This window comes from Somniosus microcephalus, unplaced genomic scaffold (assembly GCF_052327205.1).
Source record: "Somniosus microcephalus isolate GS21.2 unplaced genomic scaffold, FLI_Smic_1.0 unresolved_chr1, whole genome shotgun sequence".
Lineage (NCBI taxonomy): Eukaryota > Metazoa > Chordata > Chondrichthyes > Squaliformes > Somniosidae > Somniosus > Somniosus microcephalus.
This window is the reverse complement of record NW_028225179.1, coordinates 88,634,585-88,658,932: the sequence shown is the minus strand read 5'-3', so window position 1 is coordinate 88,658,932 and position 24,348 is coordinate 88,634,585. Positions and strand designations below refer to the sequence as shown.

Genomic DNA, 24,348 nt, shown 5'->3' with positions numbered 1-24,348 from the left:
GGAGGGACTGAGAGTCGGTGAGTGAGGGGGGACTGAGAGTCGGTGAGTGAGGGGGGACTGAGGGTGGGTGAGTGAGGGGGGACTGAGAGTCGGTGAGTGAGGAGGGACTGAGAGTCGGTGAGTGAGGGACTGAGAGTCGGTGACTGAGGGGGACTGAGAGTCAGTGAGTGAGGAGGGACTGAGAGTCGGTGAGTGAGGGACTGAGAGTCGGTGACTGAGGGGGACTGAGAGTCGGTGAGTGAGGAGGGACTGAGAGTCGGTGAGTGAGGGGGACTGAGAGTCAGTGAGTGAGGAGGGACTGAGAGTCGGTGAGTGAGGGACTGAGAGTCGGTGACTGAGGGGGACTGAGAGTCAGTGAGTGAGGAGGGACTGAGAGTCGGTGAGTGAGGGACTGAGAGTCGGTGACTGAGGGGGACTGAGAGTCGGTGAGTGAGGGGGGACTGAGAGTCGGTGCGTGAGGGGGGACCGAGAGTCAGTGAGTGAGGGGGGACTGAGAGTCGGTGAGTGAGGGGGACTGAGAGTGGGTGAGGGGGGACTGAGAGTCGATGAGTGAGGGGGGACTGAGAGTCGGTGAGTGAGGAGGGACTGAGAGTCGGTGAGTGAGGGAGGACTGAGAGTCGGTGAGTGAGGGGGGACTGAGAGTCGGTGAGTGAGGGGGACTGAGAGTGAGTGAGTGAGGGGGGACTGAGAGTCGGTGAGTGAGGGGGGACTGAGAGTCGGTGAGTGAGGGGGGACTGAGAGTCGGTGAGTGAGGGGGGACTGAGAGTCGGTGAGTGAGGGGTGACTGAGAGTCGGTGAGTGAGGGGGGACTGAGAGTCGGTGAGTGAGCGGGGACTGAGAGCCGGTGAGTGAGGAGGGACTGAGAGTCAGTGAGTGAGGGAGGACTGAGAGTCGGTGAGTGAGGGGGGACTGAGAGTCGGTGAGTGAGGGGTGACTGAGAGTCGGTGAGTGAGGTGGGACTGAGAGTCGGTGAGTGAGCGGGGACTGAGAGCCGGTGAGTGAGGGGGGACAAAGAGTCGGTGAGTGAGGAGGGACTGAGAGTCGGTGAGTGAGGGAGGACTGAGAGTCGGTGAGTGAGGGGGGACTGAGAGTCGGTGAGTGAGGGGTGACTGAGAGTCGGTGAGTGAGGGGGGACTGAGAGTCGGTGAGTGAGCGGGGACTGAGAGCCGGTGAGTGAGGAGGGACTGAGAGTCGGTGAGTGAGGGACTGAGAGTCGGTGACTGAGAGGGACTGAGAGTCGGTGACTGAGGGGGACTGAGAGTCGGTGAGTGAGGGGGGACTGAGAGTCGGTGAGTGAGGGGGGGCCGAGAGTCAGTGAGTGAGGGGGGACTGAGAGTCGGTGAGTGAGGGGGACTGAGAGTCGGTGAGGGGGACTGAGAGTCGGTGAGTGAGGGGGGACTGAGGGTGGGTGAGTGAGGGGGGACTAAGAGTCGGTGAGTGAGGAGGGACTGAGAGTCGGTGAGTGAGGGGGGACTGAGAGTCGGTGAGTGAGGGGGGACTGAGAGTCGGTGAGTGAGGGGGGACTGAGAGTCGGTGAGTGAGGGGGGACCGAGAGTCGGTGAGTGAGGGGGGACTGAGGGTGGATGAGTGAGGGGGGACCGAGAGTCGGTGAGTGAGGGGGACCGAGAGTCGGTGAGTGAGGGGGGACTGAGAGTCGGTGAGTGAGGGACTGAGAGTCGGTGACTGAGGGGGACTGAGAGTCGGTGAGTGAGGGGGGACTGAGAGTCGGTGAGTGAGGAGGGACTGAGAGTCGGTGAGTGAGGGGGGACTGAGAGTCGGTGAGTGAGGGGGGACTGAGAGTCGGTGAGTGAGGGGGGACTGAGGGTGGGTGAGTGAGGGGGGACTGAGAGTCGGTGAGTGAGGAGGGACTGAGAGTCGGTGAGTGAGGGACTGAGAGTCTGTGACTGAGGGGGACTGAGAGTCGGTGAGTGAGGAGGGACTGAGAGTCGGTGAGTGAGGGACTGAGAGTCGGTGACTGAGGGGGACTGAGAGTCGGTGAGTGAGGAGGGACTGAGAGTCGGTGAGTGAGGGGGGACTGAGAGTCGGTGAGTGAGGGGGGACCGAGAGTCAGTGAGTGAGGGGGGACTGAGAGTCGCTAAGTGAGGGGGACTGAGAGTCGGTGAGGGGGGACTGAGAGTCGGTGAGTGAGGGGGGACTGAGGGTGGGTGAGTGAGGGGGGACTAAGAGTCGGTGAGTGAGGAGGGACTGAGAGTCGGTGAGTGAGGGGGGACTGAGAGTCGGTGAGTGAGGGGGGACTGAGAGTCGGTGAGTGAGGGGTGACTGAGAGTCGGTGAGTGAGGGGGGACTGAGGGTGGGTGAGTGAGGGGGGACTGAGAGTCGGTGAGTGAGGAGGGACTGAGAGTCGGTGAGTGAGGGACTGAGAGTCGGTGACTGAGGGGGACTGAGAGTCGGTGAGTGAGGGGGGACTGAGAGTCGGTGAGTGAGGGGGGGCCGAGAGTCAGTGAGTGAGGGTGGACTGAGAGTCGGTGAGTGAGGGGGGATTGAGAGTCGGTGAGTGAGGGGGACTGAGAGTCGGTGAGTGAGGGGGGACTGAGAGTCGGTGAGGGGGGACTGAGAGTCGGTGAGTGAGGGGGGACTGAGAGTCGGTGAGTGAGGGGGGACTGAGAGTCGGTGAGTGAGGGGGGACTGAGAGTCGGTGAGTGAGGGGGGACTGAGAGTCGGTGAGTGAGGGGGGACCGAGAGTCGGTGAGTGAGGGGGGACTGAGAGTCGGTGAGTGAGGGGGGACTGAGAGTCAGTGAGTGAGGGGACTGAGAGTCGGTGAGTGAGGGGGGACTGAGGGTGGGTGAGTGAGGGGGGACCGAGAGTCGGTGAGTGAGGGGGACCGAGAGTCGGTGAGTGAGGGGGGACTGAGAGTCGGTGAGTGAGGGACTGAGAGTCGGTGACTGAGGGGGACTGAGAGTCGGTGAGTGAGGGGGGACTGAGAGTCGGTGAGTGAGGAGGGACTGAGAGTCGGTGAGTGAGGGGGGACTGAGAGTCGGTGAGTGAGGGGGGACTGAGGGTGGGTGAGTGAGGGGGGACTGAGAGTCGGTGAGTGAGGAGGGACTGAGAGTCGGTGAGTGAGGGACTGAGAGTCGGTGACTGAGGGGGACTGAGAGTCGGTGAGTGAGGAGGGACTGAGAGTCGGTGAGTGAGGGACTGAGAGTCGGTGACTGAGGGGGACTGAGAGTCGGTGAGTGAGGGGGGACTGAGAGTCGGTGAGTGAGGGGGGAGTGAGAGTCGGTGAGTGAGGGGGGACCGAGAGTCAGTGAGTGAGGGGGGACTGAGAGTCGGTGAGTGAGGGGGACTGAGAGTCGGTGAGGGGGGACTGAGAGTCGGTGAGTGAGGGGGGACTGAGGGTGGGTGAGTGAGGGGGGACTAAGAGTCGGTGAGTGAGGAGGGACTGAGAGTCGGTGAGTGAGGGGGGACTGAGAGTCGGTGAGTGAGGGGGGACTGAGAGTCGGTGAGTGAGGGGTGACTGAGAGTCGGTGAGTGAGGGGGGACTGAGGGTGGGTGAGTGAGGGGGGACTGAGAGTCGGTGAGTCAGGAGGGACTGAGAGTCGGTGAGTGAGGGACTGAGAGTCGGTGACTGAGGGGGACTGAGAGTCGGTGAGTGAGGGGGGACTGAGAGTCGGTGAGTGAGGGGGGACCGAGAGTCAGTGAGTGAGGGGGGACTGAGAGTCGGTGAGTGAGGGGGACTGAGAGTCGGTGAGGGGGGACTGAGAGTCGGTGAGTGAGGGGGGACTGAGGGTGGGTGAGTGAGGGGGGACTAAGAGTCGGTGAGTGAGGAGGGACTGAGAGTCGGTGAGTGAGGGGGGACTGAGAGTCGGTGAGTGAGGGGGGACTGAGAGTCGGTGAGTGAGGGGGGACTGAGAGTCGGTGAGTGAGGGGGGACTGAGAGTCGGTGAGTGAGGGGACTGAGAGTCGGTGAGTGAGGGGGGACTGAGGGTGGGTGAGTGAGGGGGGACTGAGAGTCGGTGAGTGAGGGGGGACTGAGAGTCGGTGAGTGAGGGGGACTGAGAGTCGGTGAGTGAGGGGGGACTGAGAGTCGGTGAGTGAGGGGGGACTGAGAGTCGGTGAGTGAGGGGGGACTGAGAGTGGGTGAGTGAGGGGGGACTGAGAGTGGGTGAGTGAGGGAACTGAGTCGGTGAGTGAGGGGGGACTGAGAGTCAGTGAGTGAGGGGGTACTGAGAGTGGGTGAGTGAGGGGGGACTGAGAGTCAGTGAGTGAGGGGGGACTGAGAGTCAGTGAGTGAGGGGGACCGAGAGTTGGTGAGTGAGGGGGACCGAGAGTCGTTGAGTGAGGGGGGACTGAGAGTCCGTGAGTGAGGGGGGATGGAGAGTCGGTGAGTGAGGTGGGACTGAGAGTCGGTGAGTGAGGGGGGACTGAGAGTGGGTGAGTGAGGGGGACTGAGAGTCGGTGAGTGAGGGGGACCGAGAGTCGGTGAGTGAGGGGGGACTGAGAGTCGGTGAGTGAGGGGGCACTGAGAGTTGGTGAGTGAGGGGGGACTGAGAGTCGGTGAGTGAGGGGGACTGAGAGTCGGTGAGTGAGGGGGGACTGAGAGTGGGTGAGTGAGGGGGGACTGAGAGTCGGTGAGTGAGGGGGGACAGAGAGTCCGTGAGTGAGGTGGGACTGAGAGTCGGTGAGTGAGGGGGACCGAGAGTCGTTGAGTGAGGGGGAACTGAGAGTCCGTGAGTGAGGGGGGATGGAGAGTCGGTGAGTGAGGGGGCACTGAGAGTCGGTGAGTGAGGGGGGACTGAGAGTCGGTGAGTGAGGGGGACTGAGAGTCGGTGAGTGAGGGGGGAGTGAGAGTTGGTGAGTGAGGGGGACTGCCCCAGGACAGTGACATCCTAGCACAGAGAATTCAACCCAACACAATTATTACTAAACAAAAAGAAAAATATTTGACCTACTGGACAGAAACGACAAAAACCCAAAACAAACTTGATTGTTATTTGGCCGTAAACAGACAATACGCTATGGCTTATTAGCTGACCATGGTAAAAGATAGCAAACTGAGAAAAACCTTGACAATGTACAGACTTAATGAGCATAGCCTGGCCATTGAAAAAGGCAGACACAGGCAGACCTGGCTGCCCAGAGAGGACAGGATATTCTCTCACTGCAGTCAGGGAGTGGTGGAGACAGAGATGCACTTCCTCACAACTTGTGGAAACTATCAGGACATAAGGGGGAATTTCCACCCAAAATTCATAAAAATATGCCCTGAATTCAAAAATGTTAATGACCACCAAAAACTTCCATATCTATTAGCGGAACAGAGAAAATGTGTAACTTTAGCGGCAAACTATGTTACAGCTTGCCGTAAGCAGAGGGACAACCAGTGACCATTAAATTTAAGAAGAGATTATATGTATATTATATGTGTGTATATTTATGTATACATGGGTATATTTGTCTGTACACTGTATGTCTAGATCTGCTTTTATGTGTTCAATAATACATGTTTTTCTGTGCTTTGGCAACATAAGATGTATCTTGTCATCATGCCAATAAAGCAATTTGAATTGAAAAAATTGAATTGACTGAGTCGGAGGGGGGACTGAGAGTCGGTGAGTGAGGGGGGACTGAGAGTCGGTGAGAGAGGGGGACTGAGAGTCGGTGAGTGAGGGGGACTGAGAGTCGGTGAGTGAGGTGGGACTGAGAGTCGGTGAGTGAGGGGGGACTGAGAGTTGGTGAGTGAGGGGGGGCTGAGAGTTGGTGAGTGAGGGGGGACTGAGAGTCGGTGAGTGAGGGGGGGCTGAGAGTTGGTGAGTGAGGGGGGACTGAGAGTCGGTGAGTGAAGGGGGACTGAGAGTCGGTGAGTGAGGGGGTCTGAGAGTTGATGAGTGAGGGGGGACTGAGAGTCGGTGAGTGAGCGGGGATTGAGAGTCGGTGAGTGAGGGGCGACTGAGATTCGGCGGAGTGAGTCGGAGTGACTCTCTGACTCGGGATCCTTTACTAACTCCCCTTTCTTTCTCTCTCAGTCCCACCGGTTGTGTCCTTTTTCCGTCCGGGGGAAGCCAACCGGCTCTCCTGCGTCGTCACCGGGTTTTACCCGCAAGCCATCGAGGTGACTCTTTGGAGAGATGGATTGTTAATCGATGAGTCTCAGTCTAGTGGGATCCTGCCCAATCACGATGGCACCTACCAGATACAGAAATGGGTGGAGTTTGACCCCAAGGACCAGACCGTGTATTCCTGTCAGGTGGCGCACAGTGGGCTGGAGGAGATGGTGGTGGTGTTTTATGGTAAGACTCTCTCACACTGTTAGAGGGGACCCAGCCTGAGACAGACCCACAGGAGGGAGGGTCAGTGCTGAGCTCCCAGCCTGGGACAGACCCACAGAAGGGAGGGTCAGTGCTGAGCTCCTGGCCTGGGACAGACCCACAGGATGGAGGGTCAGTGCTGAGCTCCCAGCCCGGGACAGACCCACAGGAGGGAGGGTCAGTGCTGAGCTCCCAGCCCGGGACAGACCCACAGGAGGGAGGGTCAGTGCTGAGCTCCCGGCCTGGGACAGACCCACAGGAGGGACGGTCAGTGCTGAGTTCCCAGCCCGGGACAGACCCACAGGAGGGAGGGTCAGTGCTGAGCTCCCAGCCGGAGACAGACCCACAGGAGGGAGGGTCAGTGCTGAGCTCCCAGCCTGGGACAGACCCACAGAAGGGAGGGTCAGTGCTGAGCTCCTGGCCTGGGACAGACCCACAGGATGGAGGGTCAGTGCTGAGCTCCCAGCCCGGGACAGACCCACAGGAGGGAGGGTCAGTGCTGAGCTCCCAGCCCGGGACAGACCCACAGGAGGGAGGGTCAGTGCTGAGCTCCCGGCCTGGGACAGACCCACAGGAGGGACGGTCAGTGCTGAGTTCCCAGCCCGGGACAGACCCACAGGAGGGAGGGTCAGTGCTGAGCTCCCAGCCGGAGACAGACCCACAGGAGGGAGGGTCTGTGCTGAGCTCCCAGCCTGGGACAGACCCACAGGAGGGAGGGTCTGTGCTGAGCTCCCGGCCTGGGACAGACCCACAGGAGGGAGGGTCTGTGCTGAGCTCCCAGCCCGGGACAGACCCACAGGAGGGAGGGTCAGTGCTGAGCTCCCAGCCCGGGACAGACCCACAGGAGGGAGGGTCTGTGCTGAGCTCCCAGCCCGGGACAGACCCACAGGAGGGAGGGTCAGTGCTGAGCTCCTGGCCTGGGACAGACCCACAGGAGGGAGGGTCTGTGCTGAGCTCCCAGCCCGGGACAGACCCACAGGAGGGTCAGTGCTGAGCTCCCAGCCCGAGACAGACCCACAGGAGGGAGGGTCAGTGCTGAGCTCCCAGCCCAGGATAGGCCCACAGGAGGGAGGGTCAGTGCTGAGCTCCCAGCCCGGGACAGACCAACAGGAGGGAGGGTCAGTGCTGAGCTCCCAGCCCGAGACAGACCCACAGGAGAGAGGTTCAGTGCTGAGCTCCTAGCCCGGGACAGACCCACAGGAGGGAGGGCCAGTGCTGAGCTTCCAGCCCGGGACAGACCCACAGGAGAGAGGGTCAGTGCTGAGCTCCTAGCCCCGGGACAGGTCCACAGGAGGGTGGGTCAGTGCTGAGCTCCCAGCCCGGGACAGACCCACAGGAGGGAGGGTCAGTGCTGAGCTCCCAGCCGGAGACAGACCCACAGGAGGGAGGGTCAGTGCTGAGCTCCCAGCCCGGGACAGACCCACAGGAGGGAGGGTCTGTGCTGAGCTCCCAGCCCAGGACAGACCCACAGGAGGGAGGGTCAGTGCTGAGCTCCCAGCCCAGGATAGGCCCACAGGAGGGAGGGTCAGTGCTGAGATCACAGCCCGGGACAGACCCACAGGAGGGAGGGTCAGTGCTGAGCTCCCAGCCCGGGACAGGCCCACAGGAGGGTCAGTGCTGAGCTCCCAGCCCGGGACAGACCAACAGGAGGGAGGGGCAGTGCTGAGCTCCCAGCCCGGGACAGACCCACAGGAGAGAGGTTCAGTGCTGAGCTCCTAGCCCGGGACAGACCCACAGGAGGGAGGGCCAGTGCTGCACTACCAATCCGGGACAGACCCACAGGAGGGTGGGTCAGTGCTGAGCTCCCAGCCTGGGACAGACCCACAGGAGGGAGGGTCAGTGCTGAGCTCCCAGCCTGGGACAGACCCACAGGCGTGAGGGTCAGTGCTGAGCTCCCAGCCCGGGACAGGCCCACAGGAGGGAGGGTCAGTGCTGAGCTCCCAGCCTGGGACAGACCCACAGGAGGGAGGGTCAGTGCTGAGCTCCCGGCCTGGGACAGACCCACAGGAGGGACGGTCAGTGCTGAGTTCCCAGCCCGGGACAGACCCACAGGAGGGAGGGTCAGTGCTGAGCTCCCAGCCGGAGACAGACCCACAGGAGGGAGGGTCTGTGCTGAGCTCCCAGCCTGGGACAGACCCACAGGAGGGAGGGTCTGTGCTGAGCTCCCGGCCTGGGACAGACCCACAGGAGGGAGGGTCTGTGCTGAGCTCCCAGCCCGGGACAGACCCACAGGAGGGAGGGTCAGTGCTGAGCTCCCAGCCCGGGACAGACCCACAGGAGGGAGGGTCTGTGCTGAGCTCCCAGCCCGGGACAGACCCACAGGAGGGTCAGTGCTGAGCTCCCAGCCCGAGACAGACCCACAGGCGGGAGGGTCAGTGCTGAGCTCCCAGCCCAGGATAGGCCCACAGGAGGGAGGGTCAGTGCTGAGCTCCCAGCCCGGGACAGACCAACAGGAGGGTCAGTGCTGAGCTCCCAGCCCGAGACAGACCCACAGGAGAGAGGTTCAGTGCTGAGCTCCTAGCCCGGGACAGACCCACAGGAGGGAGGGCCAGTGCTGAGCTTCCAGCCCGGGACAGACCCACAGGAGAGAGGGTCAGTGCTGAGCTCCTAGCCCCGGGACAGGTCCACAGGAGGGTGGGTCAGTGCTGAGCTCCCAGCCCGGGACAGACCCACAGGAGGGAGGGTCAGTGCTGAGCTCCCAGCCGGAGACAGACCCACAGGAGGGAGGGTCAGTGCTGAGCTCCCAGCCCGGGACAGACCCACAGGAGGGAGGGTCTGTGTTGAGCTCCCAGCCCGGGACAGACCCACAGGAGGGACGGTCAGTGCTGAGCTCCTGGCCTGGGACAGACCCACAGGAGGGAGGGTCTGTGCTGAGCTCCCAGCCCAGGACAGACCCACAGGAGGGAGGGTCAGTGCTGAGCTCCCAGCCCAGGATAGGCCCACAGGAGGGAGGGTCAGTGCTGAGATCACAGCCCGGGACAGACCCACAGGAGGGAGGGTCAGTGCTGAGCTCCCAGCCCGGGACAGGCCCACAGGAGGGTCAGTGCTGAGCTCCCAGCCCGGGACAGACCAACAGGAGGGAGGGGCAGTGCTGAGCTCCCAGCCCGGGACAGACCCACAGGAGAGAGGTTCAGTGCTGAGCTCCTAGCCCGGGACAGACCCACAGGAGGGAGGGCCAGTGCTGCACTACCAATCCGGGACAGACCCACAGGAGGGTGGGTCAGTGCTGAGCTCCCAGCCTGGGACAGACCCACAGGAGGGAGGGTCAGTGCTGAGCTCCCAGCCTGGGACAGACCCACAGGTGTGAGGGTCAGTGCTGAGCTCCCAGCCCGGGACAGGCCCACAGGAGGGAGGGTCAGTGCTGAGCTCCCAGCCTGGGACAGACCCACAGGAGGGAGGGTCAGTGCTGAGCTCCCAGCCCGGGACAGGCCCACAGGAGAGAGGGTCAGTGCTGAGCTCCTAGCCCCGGGACAGGTCCACAGGAGGGTGGGTCAGTGCTGAGCTCCCAGCCCGGGACAGACCCACAGGAGGGAGGGTCAGTGCTGAGCTCCCAGCCTAGGGACAGACCCACAGGAGGGAGGGTCAGTGCTGAGCTGCCGGCCCTGGGATATTACAGTACGAGGGGCCGGTGTATCCTGGGATATTACAGTACGACAGGGCCCGGTGTATCCTGGGATATTACAGTACGACAGGGCCCAGTGTATCCTGGGATATTACAGTACGAGGGCCCGGTGTATCCTGGGATATTACAGTACGACAGGGCCCGGTGTATCCTGGGATATTACAGTACGAGGACCCAGTGTATCCTGGGATATTACAGTACGAGGACCCGGTGTATCCTGGGATATTACAGTACAACAGGGCCCGGTGTCTTCTGGTATATTACAGTACGACAGGGCCCGGTGTATCCTGGTATATTACAGTACGACAGGGCCCGGTGTTACCTGGGATATTACAGTACGACAGGGCCCGGTTTTACCTAGGATATTACAGTACGAGGGCCCGGTGTATTCTGGGATATTACAGTACGAGGGCCCGGTGTATCCTGGGATATTACAGTACGAGGGCCCGGTGTGTCCTGGGATATTACTGTACGACAGGGCCCGGCGAATCCTGGGATATTACAGTACGAGGGCCCGGTGTATCCTGGGATATTACAGTGCAAGGGCCCGGTGTATCCTGGGATATTACAGTACGAGGGCCCGGTGTATCCTGGTATATTACAGTATGACAGGTCCCGGTGTATCCTGGTATATTACAGTACGACAGGTCCCGGTGTATCCTGGGATATTACAGTACGACAGGGCCCGGTGTATCCTGGGATATTACAGTACGACAGGGTCGGTGTATCCTGGGATATTATTGTACGACAGGGCCCGGTGTATCCTGGGATATTACAGTACGACAGGGCCCGGTGTATTATGAGATCTTACAGTACGACAGGGCCCGGTGTATCCTGGGATATTACAGTACGACAGGGCCCGGTGTATCCTGGGATATTACAGTATGAGGGCCCGGTGTATCCTGGGATATTACAGTACGAGGGCCCGGTGTATCCTGGGATATTACAGTACGACAGAGCCCGGTGTATCCTGGGATATTACAGTACGAGGGCCCGGTGTATCCTGGGATATTACAGTACGAGGGCCCGGTGTATCCTGGGATATTACAGTACGACAGGGCCCGGTGTATCCTGGGATATTACAGTACGACAGGGCCCGGTGTATCCTGGGATATTACAGTACGAGGGCCCGGTGTATCCTGGGATATTGCAGTACGAGGGCCCGGTGTATCCTGGGATATTACAGTACGACAGGGCCCGGTGTATTATGGGATATTACAGTACGAGGGCCTGGTGTATCCTGGGATATTGCAGGTAAGCTGTGAGGAGGATGTCGTGAAACTCCAGTACGATTTGGACAGGTTGGGTGATTGGGCAGAAACATGGCAAATGCACTATAATGTGGATAAATGTGAGGTTATCCACTTTGGTGGCAAAAACAGGAACGCAGATTATTATTTGAATGGCAATAGATTGTGAGAAGGGGAAGTGCAAAGAGACCTGGGTGTTCTTGTGCACCAGTTGCTGAAGGTAAGCATGCAGGTGCAGCAGGCGGTTAAGAAGGCAAATGGTATGTTGGCCTTCGTAGCAAGAGGGTTCGAGTACAGGAACAAGGATGTCTTGCTACAGTTGTACAGGGCCTTGGTGAGACTGCACCTTGAGTACTGTGTGCAGTTTTGGTCGCCTTACCTGAGGAAGGACATTCTTGCCATGGAAGGAGTGCAGCGAAGATTCACCAGGCTGATACCTGGGATGGCAGGAATGACGTATGAGGAGTGATTGTGTCGATTGGGCTTATACTCACTGGAGTTTAGAAGATTGAGAGGGGATCTCATCGAAACTTATAAAATTCTGTCAGGCCTGGACAAACTAGATGCAGGAAGGATGTTTATGATGGCCGGGGAGTCCAGAACCAGGGGTCATAGTCTAAGGATAAGGGGTAAGCCATTTAGGACTGAAATGAGGAGGAATTTCTTCACCCAGAGAGTGGTGAACCTGTGGAATTCTCTGCCACAGAGGGCAGTGGAGGCCAGTTCATTAAATATATTCAAAAAAGAGTTGGATATATTTCTTAAGGCTAAAGGGATCAAGGGATATGGGGAGAAGGCAGTGACAGGGTACTGAATTTGGATAATCAGCCATGATCTCATTGAATGGCGGAGCAGGCTCGAAGGGCCAAATGGCCTACTCTTGCTCCTATCTTCTATGTTTCTATGTTAGTATGAGGGCCCAGTGTATCCTGGGATATTACAGTATGACAGGGCCCGGTGTATCCTGGGATATTACAGTACGAGGGCCCGGTGTATCCTGGGATATTACAGTACAAGGGACCGGCGTATACTGGGATATTACAGTACAAGGCCTCGGTGTATCCTGGGATATTACAGTACAGCAGGCCCTGGTGCATCCTGGGATATTACAGTATGGAAGGTCCTGGTGTATCCTGGGATATTACAATACAACAGGACCCGGTGTATCCTGGGATATTACAGTACGACAGGGTCCGGTGTATCCTGGGATATTACAGTACCACAGGGCCCGGTGTATCCTGGGATATTACAGTACCACAGGGCCCGGTGTATCCTCACAGCAGGAATTGACTCCGTGATTAATATTGCGACACGCCCTCTTTTACACCCCCTCTGTCCCGCCTGAATATTCTATACCCTGGAATATTGAGCTGCCAGTCCTGCCCCTCCCTCAACCATGTCTCTGTGATAGCAACAATATCATACTCCCTTGTGTTCATCAACACCTTCAATTCCTCTACCTTACTCGCAAAACCCCTTGCATTAAAATAACTGCCAACCAGCCTTGCCATACTCCCTTGTGCCGTTACACATTTGCTCTGCCTTCCAGGCTGACTTGTTTTTTCCTCTATTTTTGGCTGTGCATCACCCCCTATTATAGCTCCACCCCATATCCCACCCCCCTGCCAAGTTAGTTTAAACCCCGCCCAACAGTACCAGCAAACCTCCCCGCAAGGATGTTGTTCCCGTTCCGGTTCAGGTGCAGACCGTCCTTATTGTACAGGTCCCACCTTCCCCTGAAGCAGACCCAGTGATCCAGGAAACTAAAGCCCTCCCTCCTGCACCAAATCTTTAGCCACGCATTCATCTGCTCTTTCCTCCTATTCCTATACTCACTAGCACGTGGCACCGGGAGTAATCCAGAGATTTCTACCTTTGAGGTACTGCATTTTAATTTGCTACCTAGCTCCCTAAATTCTTGTTGCAGGACCTCATCCCTCTTTCTATCCCTGTACTTGGTACCTATGTGAACCACGACCTCTGACTGTTCGCCCTCCCCCTTCAGAATGCTCTGCAGCCGTTCAGTGACATCCTTGACCCTGGCACCAGGGAGGCAACATACCATCCTGGAGGCACGTCTGCGGCCACAGAAACGTCTATCTGTTCCCCTTACGATAGAATCCACTATCACTATTGCTCTCCCACTCTTTTTCCTCCCCTCCTGTGCAGCTGAGCCACCCGTAGTGCCACGGACTTGGCTCTTGCTGCATTCCCCTGAGAAACCATCTCTCCCATCAGTATCCAAAACGGAAAATCTGTTGGAGAGGGAGATTGACCCAGGGGACTTCTGCACTACCGTCCTAGTTCTTTTACTCTGTCTGGCGGTCACACATTCCCTTTCTGCCTGTGCACACTTTACCTGCGCTGTGACCACCTTGTTAAACGTGCTATCTACGAAGATCTGAGCTTCGCAGATGCTCCACAGTGACTCCAGCTGCAGGTCCAGCTCCGAAACACGGATTTCGAGTAGCTGCAGCTGGAGACACTTCCTGAACATGTGTTTGCCCTGGACACCGAAAGTGTCCCGGACTTCCAACATAGCACAGGAGGAGCACTCCACATTGCCAAGCTGCCCTACCATGTCCTACCCTTAATTTACTCCCTTTAAATGAAAGAATATTAAATACACTAGGGACCTTACTTCCCTTTAAACACTACTTACTCTAAACAAGAGACATTACTTTTACTTTAATGACTGGAATGTAGAAATACTGTAGAAATACTCACCGCTGGTTCTCTGTCGCCTCTTGTGCAGCGTTTTAGCTCCTGCTCCCCTGGAAGCTGACAAAGATGGAAAAAGAAAGGAACACATCCCTCCCTGAACTCCCTCACTCACCAAGCTCGCAGCTTAACACTCTGTTCCGATCTGCACTCCTGCGATATTACAGTACGAGGGCCCGGTGTATCCTGGGATATTACTGTACAAGGGCCCGGTGTATCCTGGGATATTACAGTGCGCGGACACGGTGTATCCTGGGATATTACAGTACAAGGGTGCGGTGTATCCTGGGATATTACTGTATGACAGGACCCGGTGTATCCTGGGATATTACAGTGCGCGGACACGGTGTATCCTGGGATATTACAGTACAAGGGTGCGGTGTATCCTGGGATATTACTGTATGACAGGACCCGGTGTATCTTGGGATATTACAGTGCGCGGACATGGTGTATCCTGGGATATTACAGTACGAGGGTGCGGTGTATCCTGGGATATTACTGTACGACAGGGCCCGGTGTATCCTGGGATATTACAGTACGAGGGCCCGGTGTATCCTGGGATATTACAGTACAAGGGCCCGGTGTATACTGGGATATTACAGTACAAGGGCCCGGTGTATCCTGGGATATTACAGTAAGAGGGCCCGGTGTATCCTGGGAGATTACAGAACGACAGGGCCCGGTGTATCCTGGGATATTACAGTACGACAGTGCCCGTTGTATCCTGGGATATTACAGTAAGAGGGCATGGTGTATCCTGGGATATTACAGTACGAGGGCCCGGTGCATTCTGGGATATTACAGTACGAGGGCCCAGTCCGGTGCACCCTGGGATATTACAGTACGACAGGGTCGGTGTATCCTGGGATATTACAGTATGACAGGGCCCGGTGTATCCTGGGATATTACAGTACGAGGGCCCGGTGTATCCTGGGATATTACAGTACGATGGCCCGGTGTGTCCTGGGATATTACAGTACGACAGGGCCTGGTGTATCCTGGGATATTACAGTACGACAGGGCACGGTGTATCCTGGGATATTACAGTACGAGGGCCCGGTGTATCCTGGGATATTACAGTAAGAGGGCCCGGTGTATCGTGGGATATTACAGTATGAGGGCCCGATGTAACCTGGGATATTACAGTACGAGGGCCCAGTGTATCCTGGGATATTACAGTATGAGGACCCGGTGTAGCCTGGGATATTACAGGATGACAGGGCCCGGTGTATCCTGGGATATTACAGTACGAGGGCCCGGTGTATCCTGGGATATTACAGTACAAGGGCCCGGTGTATACTGGGATATTACAGTACGAGGGCCCGGTGTATCCTGGGATATTACAGTAAGAGGGCCCGGTGTATCCTGGGATATTACAGAACAACAGGGCCCGGTGTATCCTGGGATATTACAGTACGACAGTGCCCGGTGTATCCTGGGATATTACAGTAAGAGGGCACGGTGTATCCTGGGATATTGCAGTACGAGGGCCCGGTGCATCCTGGGATATTCCAGTACGAGGGCCCGGTCCGGTGCACCCTGGGATATTACAGTACGACAGGGTCGGTGTATCCTGGGATATTACAGTATGACAGGGCCCGGTGTATCCTGGGATATTACAGTACGAGGGCCCGGTGTATCCTGGGATATTACAGTACGACAGGGCCCGGTGTATCCTGGGATATTACAGTACATGGGCCTGGTGTATCCTGGGATATTACAGTAAGAGGGCCCGGTGTATCCTGGGATATTACAGTACGAGGACCCGGTGTATCCTGGGATATTACTGTACGACAGGGCCAGGTGTATCCTGGCATATTGCAGTATGACAGGGTCGGTGTATCCTGGGATATTACAGCAAGAGGGCAGTGGTGCATCCTGGGATATTGCAGTACGACAGGGCCCGGTGTATCCTGGGATATTATTGTACGACAGGGCTCGGTGTATCCTGGGATATTGCAGTACGACAGGGCCCGGTGTATCCTGGGTTATTACAGTACGAGTGCCCGGTGTATCCTGGGATATTACACAACGACAGGGCCCGGTGTATCCTGGGATATTACAGTAGGAGGGCCCGGTGTATCCTGGGATATTACAGTACGACAGGGCCCGGTTTATCCTGGGATATTACCGTACGAGGGCCCGGTGTATCCTGGGATATTACAGTACGACAGGGCCTGGTGTATCCTGGGATATTACAGAACGAGGACCCGGTGTATCCTGGGATATTACAGTACGACAGGTCCCGGTGTATGCTGGGATATTATTGTACGAAAGGGCCCGATGTATCCTGGGATATTACTGTATGAGGGCCCAGTGTATCCTGGGATATTACAGTACGACAGGGCGCGGTGTATCCTGGGATATTACAGTACAACAGGGCCCGGTGTATCCTGGGATATTACAGTACGACAGGGCCCGGTGTATCCTGGGATATTACAGAATGACAGGGCCCGGTGTATCCTGGGATATTACAGTACGAGAGCCTGGTGTATCCTGGGTTATTACAGTAGGACAGGGCCCGGTGTATCCTGGGATATTACTGTACGAGGGCCCGGTGTATCCTGGGATATTACAGTATGACGGGGCCCGGTGTATCCTGGGATATTACAGTACGACAGGGCCCGGTGTATCCTGGGATATTACAGTAAGAGGGCCCGGGGTATCCTGGGATATTACAGTACGACAGGTCCCGGTGTATGCTGGGATATTATAGTACGAAAGGGCCCGGTGTATCCTGGGATATTACTGTACGAGGGCCCGGTGTATCCTGGGATATTACAGTATGACGGTGCCCGGTGTATCCTGGGATATTACAGTATGACAGGGCCCGGTGTATCCTGGGATATTACAGTACGACAGGGCCCGGTGTATCCTGGGATATTACTGTAAGAGGGCCCGGTGTATCCTGGGATATTACTGTACGACAGGTCCCCGTGTATCCTGGGATATTACAGTACGACAGGGCCCGGTGTATCCTGGGATATTACAGTACAACAGGGCCCGGTGTATCCTGGGATATTACAGTACGACAGGACCTGGTGTATCCTGGGATATTACAGTATGACAGGGCCCGGTGTATCCTGGGATATTACAGTACGAGGGCCCGGTGTATCCTGGGTTATTACCGTAGGACAGGGCCCGGTGTATCCTGGGATATTACAGTCCGAGTACCCGGTGTATCCTGGGATATTACAGTACGACAGGTCCCGGTGTATGCTGGGATATTATAGTATGAAAGGGCCTGGTGTATCCTGGGATATTACTGTACGAGGGCCCGGTGTATCTTGGGATATTACAGTATGACAGGGCCCGGTGTATCCTGGAATATTACAGTAAGAGGGCCTGGTGTATCCTGGGATATTACTGTACGACAGGGCCCGGTGTATCCTGGGATATTACAGTACGACAGGGCCCGGTGTATCCTGGGATATTACAGTACAACAGGGCCCGGTGTATCCTGGGATATTACAGTACGACAGGGCCCGGTGTATCCTGGGATATTACAGGACGACAGGGCCTGGTGTGTCCTGGGATATTACAGTACGAGGGCCCGGTGTATCCTGGGATATTACAGTACAAGGGCCCGGTGTATACTGGGATATTACAGTACAAGGGCCCGGTGTATCCTGGGATATTACAGTAAGAGGGCCCGGTGTATCCTGGGAGATTACAGAACGACAGGGCCCGGTGTATCCTGGGATATTACAGTACGACAGTGCCCGTTGTATCCTGGGATATTACAGTAAGAGGGCATGGTGTATCCTGGGATATTACAGTACGAGGGCCCGGTGCATTCTGGGATATTACAGTATGAGGGCCCAGTCCGGTGCACCCTGGGATATTACAGTACGACAGGGTCGGTGTATCCTGGGATATTACAGTATGACAGGGCCCGGTGTATCCTGGGATATTACAGTACGAGGGCCCGGTGTATCCTGGGATATTACAGTACGATGGCCCGGTGTGTCCTGGGATATTACAGTACGACAGGGCCTGGTGTATCCTGGGATATTACAGTACGACAGGGCACGGTGTATCCTGGGATATTACAGTACGAGGGCCCGGTGTATCCTGGGATATTACAGTAAGAGGGCCCGGTGTATCATGGGATATTACAGTATGAGGGCCCGATGTAACCTGGGATATTACAGTACGAGGGCCCAGTGTATCCTGGGATATTACAGTATGAGGACCCGGTGTAGCCTGGGATATTACAGGATGACAGGGCCCGGTGTATCCTGGGATATTACAGTACGAGGGCCCGGTGTATCCTGGGATATTACAGTACAAGGGCCCGGTGTATACTGGGATATTACAGTACGAGGGCCCGGTGTATCCTGGGATATTACAGTAAGAGGGCCCGGTGTATCCTGGGATATTACAGAACAACAGGGCCCGGTGTATCCTGGGATATTACAGTACGACAGTGCCCGGTGTATCCTGGGATATTACAGTAAGAGGGCACGGTGTATCCTGGGATATTGCAGTACGAGGGCCCGGTGCATCCTGGGATATTCCAGTACGAGGGCCCGGTCCGGTGCACCCTGGGATATTACAGTACGACAGGGTCGGTGTATCCTGGGATATTACAGTATGACAGGGCCCGGTGTATCCTGGGATATTACAGTACGAGGGCCCGGTGTATCCTGGGATATTACAGTACGACAGGGCCCGGTGTATCCTGGGATATTACAGTACATGGGCCTGGTGTATCCTGGGATATTACAGTAAGAGGGCCCGGTGTATCCTGGGATATTACAGTACGAGGACCCGGTGTATCCTGGGATATTACTGTACGACAGGGCCAGGTGTATCCTGGCATATTGCAGTATGACAGGGTCGGTGTATCCTGGGATATTACAGCAAGAGGGCAGTGGTGCATCCTGGGATATTGCAGTACGACAGGGCCCGGTGTATCCTGGGATATTATTGTACGACAGGGCTCGGTGTATCCTGGGATATTGCAGTACGACAGGGCCCGGTGTATCCTGGGTTATTACAGTACGAGTGCCCGGTGTATCCTGGGATATTACACAACGACAGGGCCCGGTGTATCCTGGGATATTACAGTAGGAGGGCCCGGTGTATCCTGGGATATTACAGTACGACAGGGCCCGGTTTATCCTGGGATATTACCGTACGAGGGCCCGGTGTATCCTGGGATATTACAGTACGACAGGGCCTGGTGTATCCTGGGATATTACAGAACGAGGACCCGGTGTATCCTGGGATATTACAGTACGACAGGTCCCGGTGTATGCTGGGATATTATTGTACGAAAGGGCCCGATGTATCCTGGGATATTACTGTATGAGGGCCCAGTGTATCCTGGGATATTACAGTACGACAGGGCGCGGTGTATCCTGGGATATTACAGTACAACAGGGCCCGGTGTATCCTGGGATATTACAGTACGACAGGGCCCGGTGTATCCTGGGATATTACAGAATGACAGGGCCCGGTGTATCCTGGGATATTACAGTACGAGAGCCTGGTGTATCCTGGGTTATTACAGTAGGACAGGGCCCGGTGTATCCTGGGATATTACTGTACGAGGGCCCGGTGTATCCTGGGATATTACAGTATGACGGGGCCCGGTGTATCCTGGGATATTACAGTACGACAGGGCCCGGTGTATCCTGGGATATTACAGTAAGAGGGCCCGGGGTATCCTGGGATATTACAGTACGACAGGTCCCGGTGTATGCTGGGATATTATAGTACGAAAGGGCCTGGTGTATCCTGGGATATTACTGTACGAGGGCCCGGTGTATCCTGGGATATTACAGTATGACGGTGCCCGGTGTATCCTGGGATATTACAGTATGACAGGGCCCGGTGTATCCTGGGATATTACAGTACGACAGGGCCCGGTGTATCCTGGGATATTACTGTAAGAGGGCCCGGTGTATCCTGGGATATTACTGTACGACAGGTCCCCGTGTATCCTGGGATATTACAGTACGACAGGGCCCGGTGTATCCTGGGATATTACAGTACAACAGGGCCCGGTGTATCCTGGGATATTACAGTACGACAGGACCTGGTGTATCCTGGGATATTACAGTATGACAGGGCCCGGTGTATCCTGGGATATTACAGTACGAGGGCCCGGTGTATCCTGGGTTATTACAGTAGGACAGGGCCCGGTGTATCCTGGGATATTACAGTCCGAGTACCCGGTGTATCCTGGGATATTACAGTACGACAGGTCCCGGTGTATGCTGGGATATTATAGTATGAAAGGGCCTGGTGTATCCTGGGATATTACTGTACGAGGGCCCGGTGTATCCTGGGATATTACAGTATGACAGGGCCCGGTGTATCCTGGAATATTACAGTAAGAGGGCCTGGTGTATCCTGGGATATTACTGTACGACAGGGCCCGGTGTATCCTGGGATATTACAGTACGACAGGGCCCGGTGTATCCTGGGATATTACAGTACGACAGGGCCCGGTGTATCCTGGGATATTACAGTACGACAGGGCCCGGTGTATCCTGGGATATTACAGGACGACAGGGCCTGGTGTGTCCTGGGATATTACAGTACGAGGGCCCGGTGTATCCTGGGATATTACAGTACGATGGCCCGGTGTGTCCTGGGATATTACAGTACGACAGGGCCTGGTGTATCCTGGGATATTACAGTACGACAGGGCACGGTGTATCCTGGGATATTACAGTACGAGGGCCCGGTGTATCCTGGGATATTACAGTAAGAGGGCCCGGTGTATCGTGGGATATTACAGTATGAGGGCCCGATGTAACCTGGGATATTACAGTACGAGGGCCCAGTGTATCCTGGGATATTACAGTATGAGGACCCGGTGTAGCCTGGGATATTACAGGATGACAGGGCCCGGTGTATCCTGGGATATTACAGTACGAGGGCCCGGTGTATCCTGGGATATTACAGTACAAGGGCCCGGTGTATACTGGGATATTACAGTACGAGGGCCCGGTGTATCCTGGGATATTACAGTAAGAGGGCCCGGTGTATCCTGGGATATTACAGAACAACAGGGCCCGGTGTATCCTGGGATATTACAGTACGACAGTGCCCGGTGTATCCTGGGATATTACAGTAAGAGGGCACGGTGTATCCTGGGATATTGCAGTACGAGGGCCCGGTGCATCCTGGGATATTCCAGTACGAGGGCCCGGTCCGGTGCACCCTGGGATATTACAGTACGACAGGGTCGGTGTATCCTGGGATATTACAGTATGACAGGGCCCGGTGTATCCTGGGATATTACAGTACGAGGGCCCGGTGTATCCTGGGATATTACAGTACGACAGGGCCCGGTGTATCCTGGGATATTACAGTACATGGGCCTGGTGTATCCTGGGATATTACAGTAAGAGGGCCCGGTGTATCCTGGGATATTACAGTACGAGGACCCGGTGTATCCTGGGATATTACTGTACGACAGGGCCAGGTGTATCCTGGCATATTGCAGTATGACAGGGTCGGTGTATCCTGGGATATTACAGCAAGAGGGCAGTGGTGCATCCTGGGATATTGCAGTACGACAGGGCCCGGTGTATCCTGGGATATTATTGTACGACAGGGCTCGGTGTATCCTGGGATGTTGCAGTACGACAGGGCCCGGTGTATCCTGGGTTATTACAGTACGAGTGCCCGGTGTATCCTGGGATATTACACAACGACAGGGCCCGGTGTATCCTGGGATATTACAGTAGGAGGGCCCGGTGTATCCTGGGATATTACAGTACGACAGGGCCCGGTTTATCCTGGGATATTACCGTACGAGGGCCCGGTGTATCCTGGGATATTACAGTATGACAGGGCCTGGTGTATCCTGGGATATTACAGAACGAGGACCCGGTGTATCCTGGGATATTACAGTACGACAGGTCCCGGTGTATGCTGGGATATTATTGTACGAAAGGGCCCGATGTATCCTGGGATATTACTGTATGAGGGCCCAGTGTATCCTGGGATATTACAGTACGACAGGGCGCGGTGTATCCTGGGATATTACAGTACAACAGGGCCCGGTGTATCCTGGGATATTACAGTACGACAGGGCCCGGTGTATCCTGGGATATTACAGAATGACAGGGCCCGGTGTATCCTGGGATATTACAGTACGAGAGCCTGGTGTATCCTGGGTTATTACAGTAGGACAGGGCCCGGTGTATCCTGGGATATTACTGTACGAGGGCCCGGTGTATCCTGGGATATTACAGTATGACGGGGCCCGGTGTATCCTGGGATATTACAGTACGACAGGGCCCGGTGTATCCTGGGATATTACAGTAAGAGGGCCCGGGGTATCCTGGGATATTACAGTACGACAGGTCCCGGTGTATGCTGGGATATTATAGTACGAAAGGGCCCGGTGTATCCTGGGATATTACTGTACGAGGGCCCGGTGTATCCTGGGATATTACAGTATGACGGTGCCCGGTGTATCCTGGGATATTACAGTATGACAGGGCCCGGTGTATCCTGGGATATTACAGTACGACAGGGCCCGGTGTATCCTGGGATATTACTGTAAGAGGGCCCGGTGTATCCTGGGATATTACTGTACGACAGGTCCCCGTGTATCCTGGGATATTACAGTACGACAGGGCCCGGTGTATCCTGGGATATTACAGTACAACAGGGCCCGGTGTATCCTGGGATATTACAGTACGACAGGACCTGGTGTATCCTGGGATATTACAGTATGACAGGGCCCGGTGTATCCTGGGATATTACAGTACGAGGGCCCGGTGTATCCTGGGTTATTACCGTAGGACAGGGCCCGGTGTATCCTGGGATATTACAGTCCGAGTACCCGGTGTATCCTGGGATATTACAGTACGACAGGTCCCGGTGTATGCTGGGATATTATAGTATGAAAGGGCCTGGTGTATCCTGGGATATTACTGTACGAGGGCCCGGTGTATCTTGGGATATTACAGTATGACAGGGCCCGGTGTATCCTGGAATATTACAGTAAGAGGGCCTGGTGTATCCTGGGATATTACTGTACGACAGGGCCCGGTGTATCCTGGGATATTACAGTACGACAGGGCCCGGTGTATCCTGGGATATTACAGTACAACAGGGCCCGGTGTATCCTGGGATATTACAGTACGACAGGGCCCGGTGTATCCTGGGATATTACAGGACGACAGGGCCTGGTGTGTCCTGGGATATTACAGTACGAGGGCCCGGTGTATCCTGGGATATTACAGTACAAGGGCCCGGTGTATACTGGGATATTACAGTACAAGGGCCCGGTGTATCCTGGGATATTACAGTAAGAGGGCCCGGTGTATCCTGGGAGATTACAGAACGACAGGGCCCGGTGTATCCTGGGATATTACAGTACGACAGTGCCCGTTGTATCCTGGGATATTACAGTAAGAGGGCATGGTGTATCCTGGGATATTACAGTACGAGGGCCCGGTGCATTCTGGGATATTACAGTATGAGGGCCCAGTCCGGTGCACCCTGGGATATTACAGTACGACAGGGTCGGTGTATCCTGGGATATTACAGTATGACAGGGCCCGGTGTATCCTGGGATATTACAGTACGAGGGCCCGGTGTATCCTGGGATATTACAGTACGATGGCCCGGTGTGTCCTGGGATATTACAGTACGACAGGGCCTGGTGTATCCTGGGATATTACAGTACGACAGGGCATGGTGTATCCTGGGATATTACAGTACGAGGGCCCGGTGTATCCTGGGATATTACAGTAAGAGGGCCCGGTGTATCGTGGGATATTACAGTATGAGGGCCCGATGTAACCTGGGATATTACAGTACGAGGGCCCAGTGTATCCTGGGATATTACAGTATGAGGACCCGGTGTAGCCTGGGATATTACAGGATGACAGGGCCCGGTGTATCCTGGGATATTACAGTACGAGGGCCCGGTGTATCCTGGGATATTACAGTACAAGGGCCCGGTGTATACTGGGATATTACAGTACGAGGGCCCGGTGTATCCTGGGATATTACAGTAAGAGGGCCCGGTGTATCCTGGGATATTACAGAACAACAGGGCCCGGTGTATCCTGGGATATTACAGTACGACAGTGCCCGGTGTATCCTGGGATATTACAGTAAGAGGGCACGGTGTATCCTGGGATATTGCAGTACGAGGGCCCGGTGCATCCTGGGATATTCCAGTACGAGGGCCCGGTCCGGTGCACCCTGGGATATTACAGTACGACAGGGTCGGTGTATCCTGGGATATTACAGTATGACAGGGCCCGGTGTATCCTGGGATATTACAGTACGAGGGCCCGGTGTATCCTGGGATATTACAGTACGACAGGGCCCGGTGTATCCTGGGATATTACAGTACATGGGCCTGGTGTATCCTGGGATATTACAGTAAGAGGGCCCGGTGTATCCTGGGATATTACAGTACGAGGACCCGGTGTATCCTGGGATATTACTGTACGACAGGGCCAGGTGTATCCTGGCATATTGCAGTATGACAGGGTCGGT

At 56.0% G+C, this 24,348-nt stretch overlaps 2 protein-coding genes across 3 annotated transcripts in view; both read left to right on the top strand.

Annotated features, from left to right (window-relative positions):
• Positions 1-24,348, top strand: part of LOC147095572 (scavenger receptor cysteine-rich domain-containing protein DMBT1-like) — a 960,763-nt gene that overhangs the window by 570,385 nt on the left and 366,030 nt on the right. The window lies entirely within an intron of this gene.
• Positions 1-24,348, top strand: part of LOC147095574 (class I histocompatibility antigen, F10 alpha chain-like) — a 93,952-nt gene that overhangs the window by 31,773 nt on the left and 37,831 nt on the right. For both annotated transcript variants that reach the window (XM_085974701.1, XM_085974702.1), the window contains exon 4: positions 5,986-6,249. In XM_085974701.1, coding sequence (XP_085830827.1) covers positions 5,986-6,249 — 264 coding nt within the window. The remainder of the gene's footprint in view (positions 1-5,985; positions 6,250-24,348) is intronic.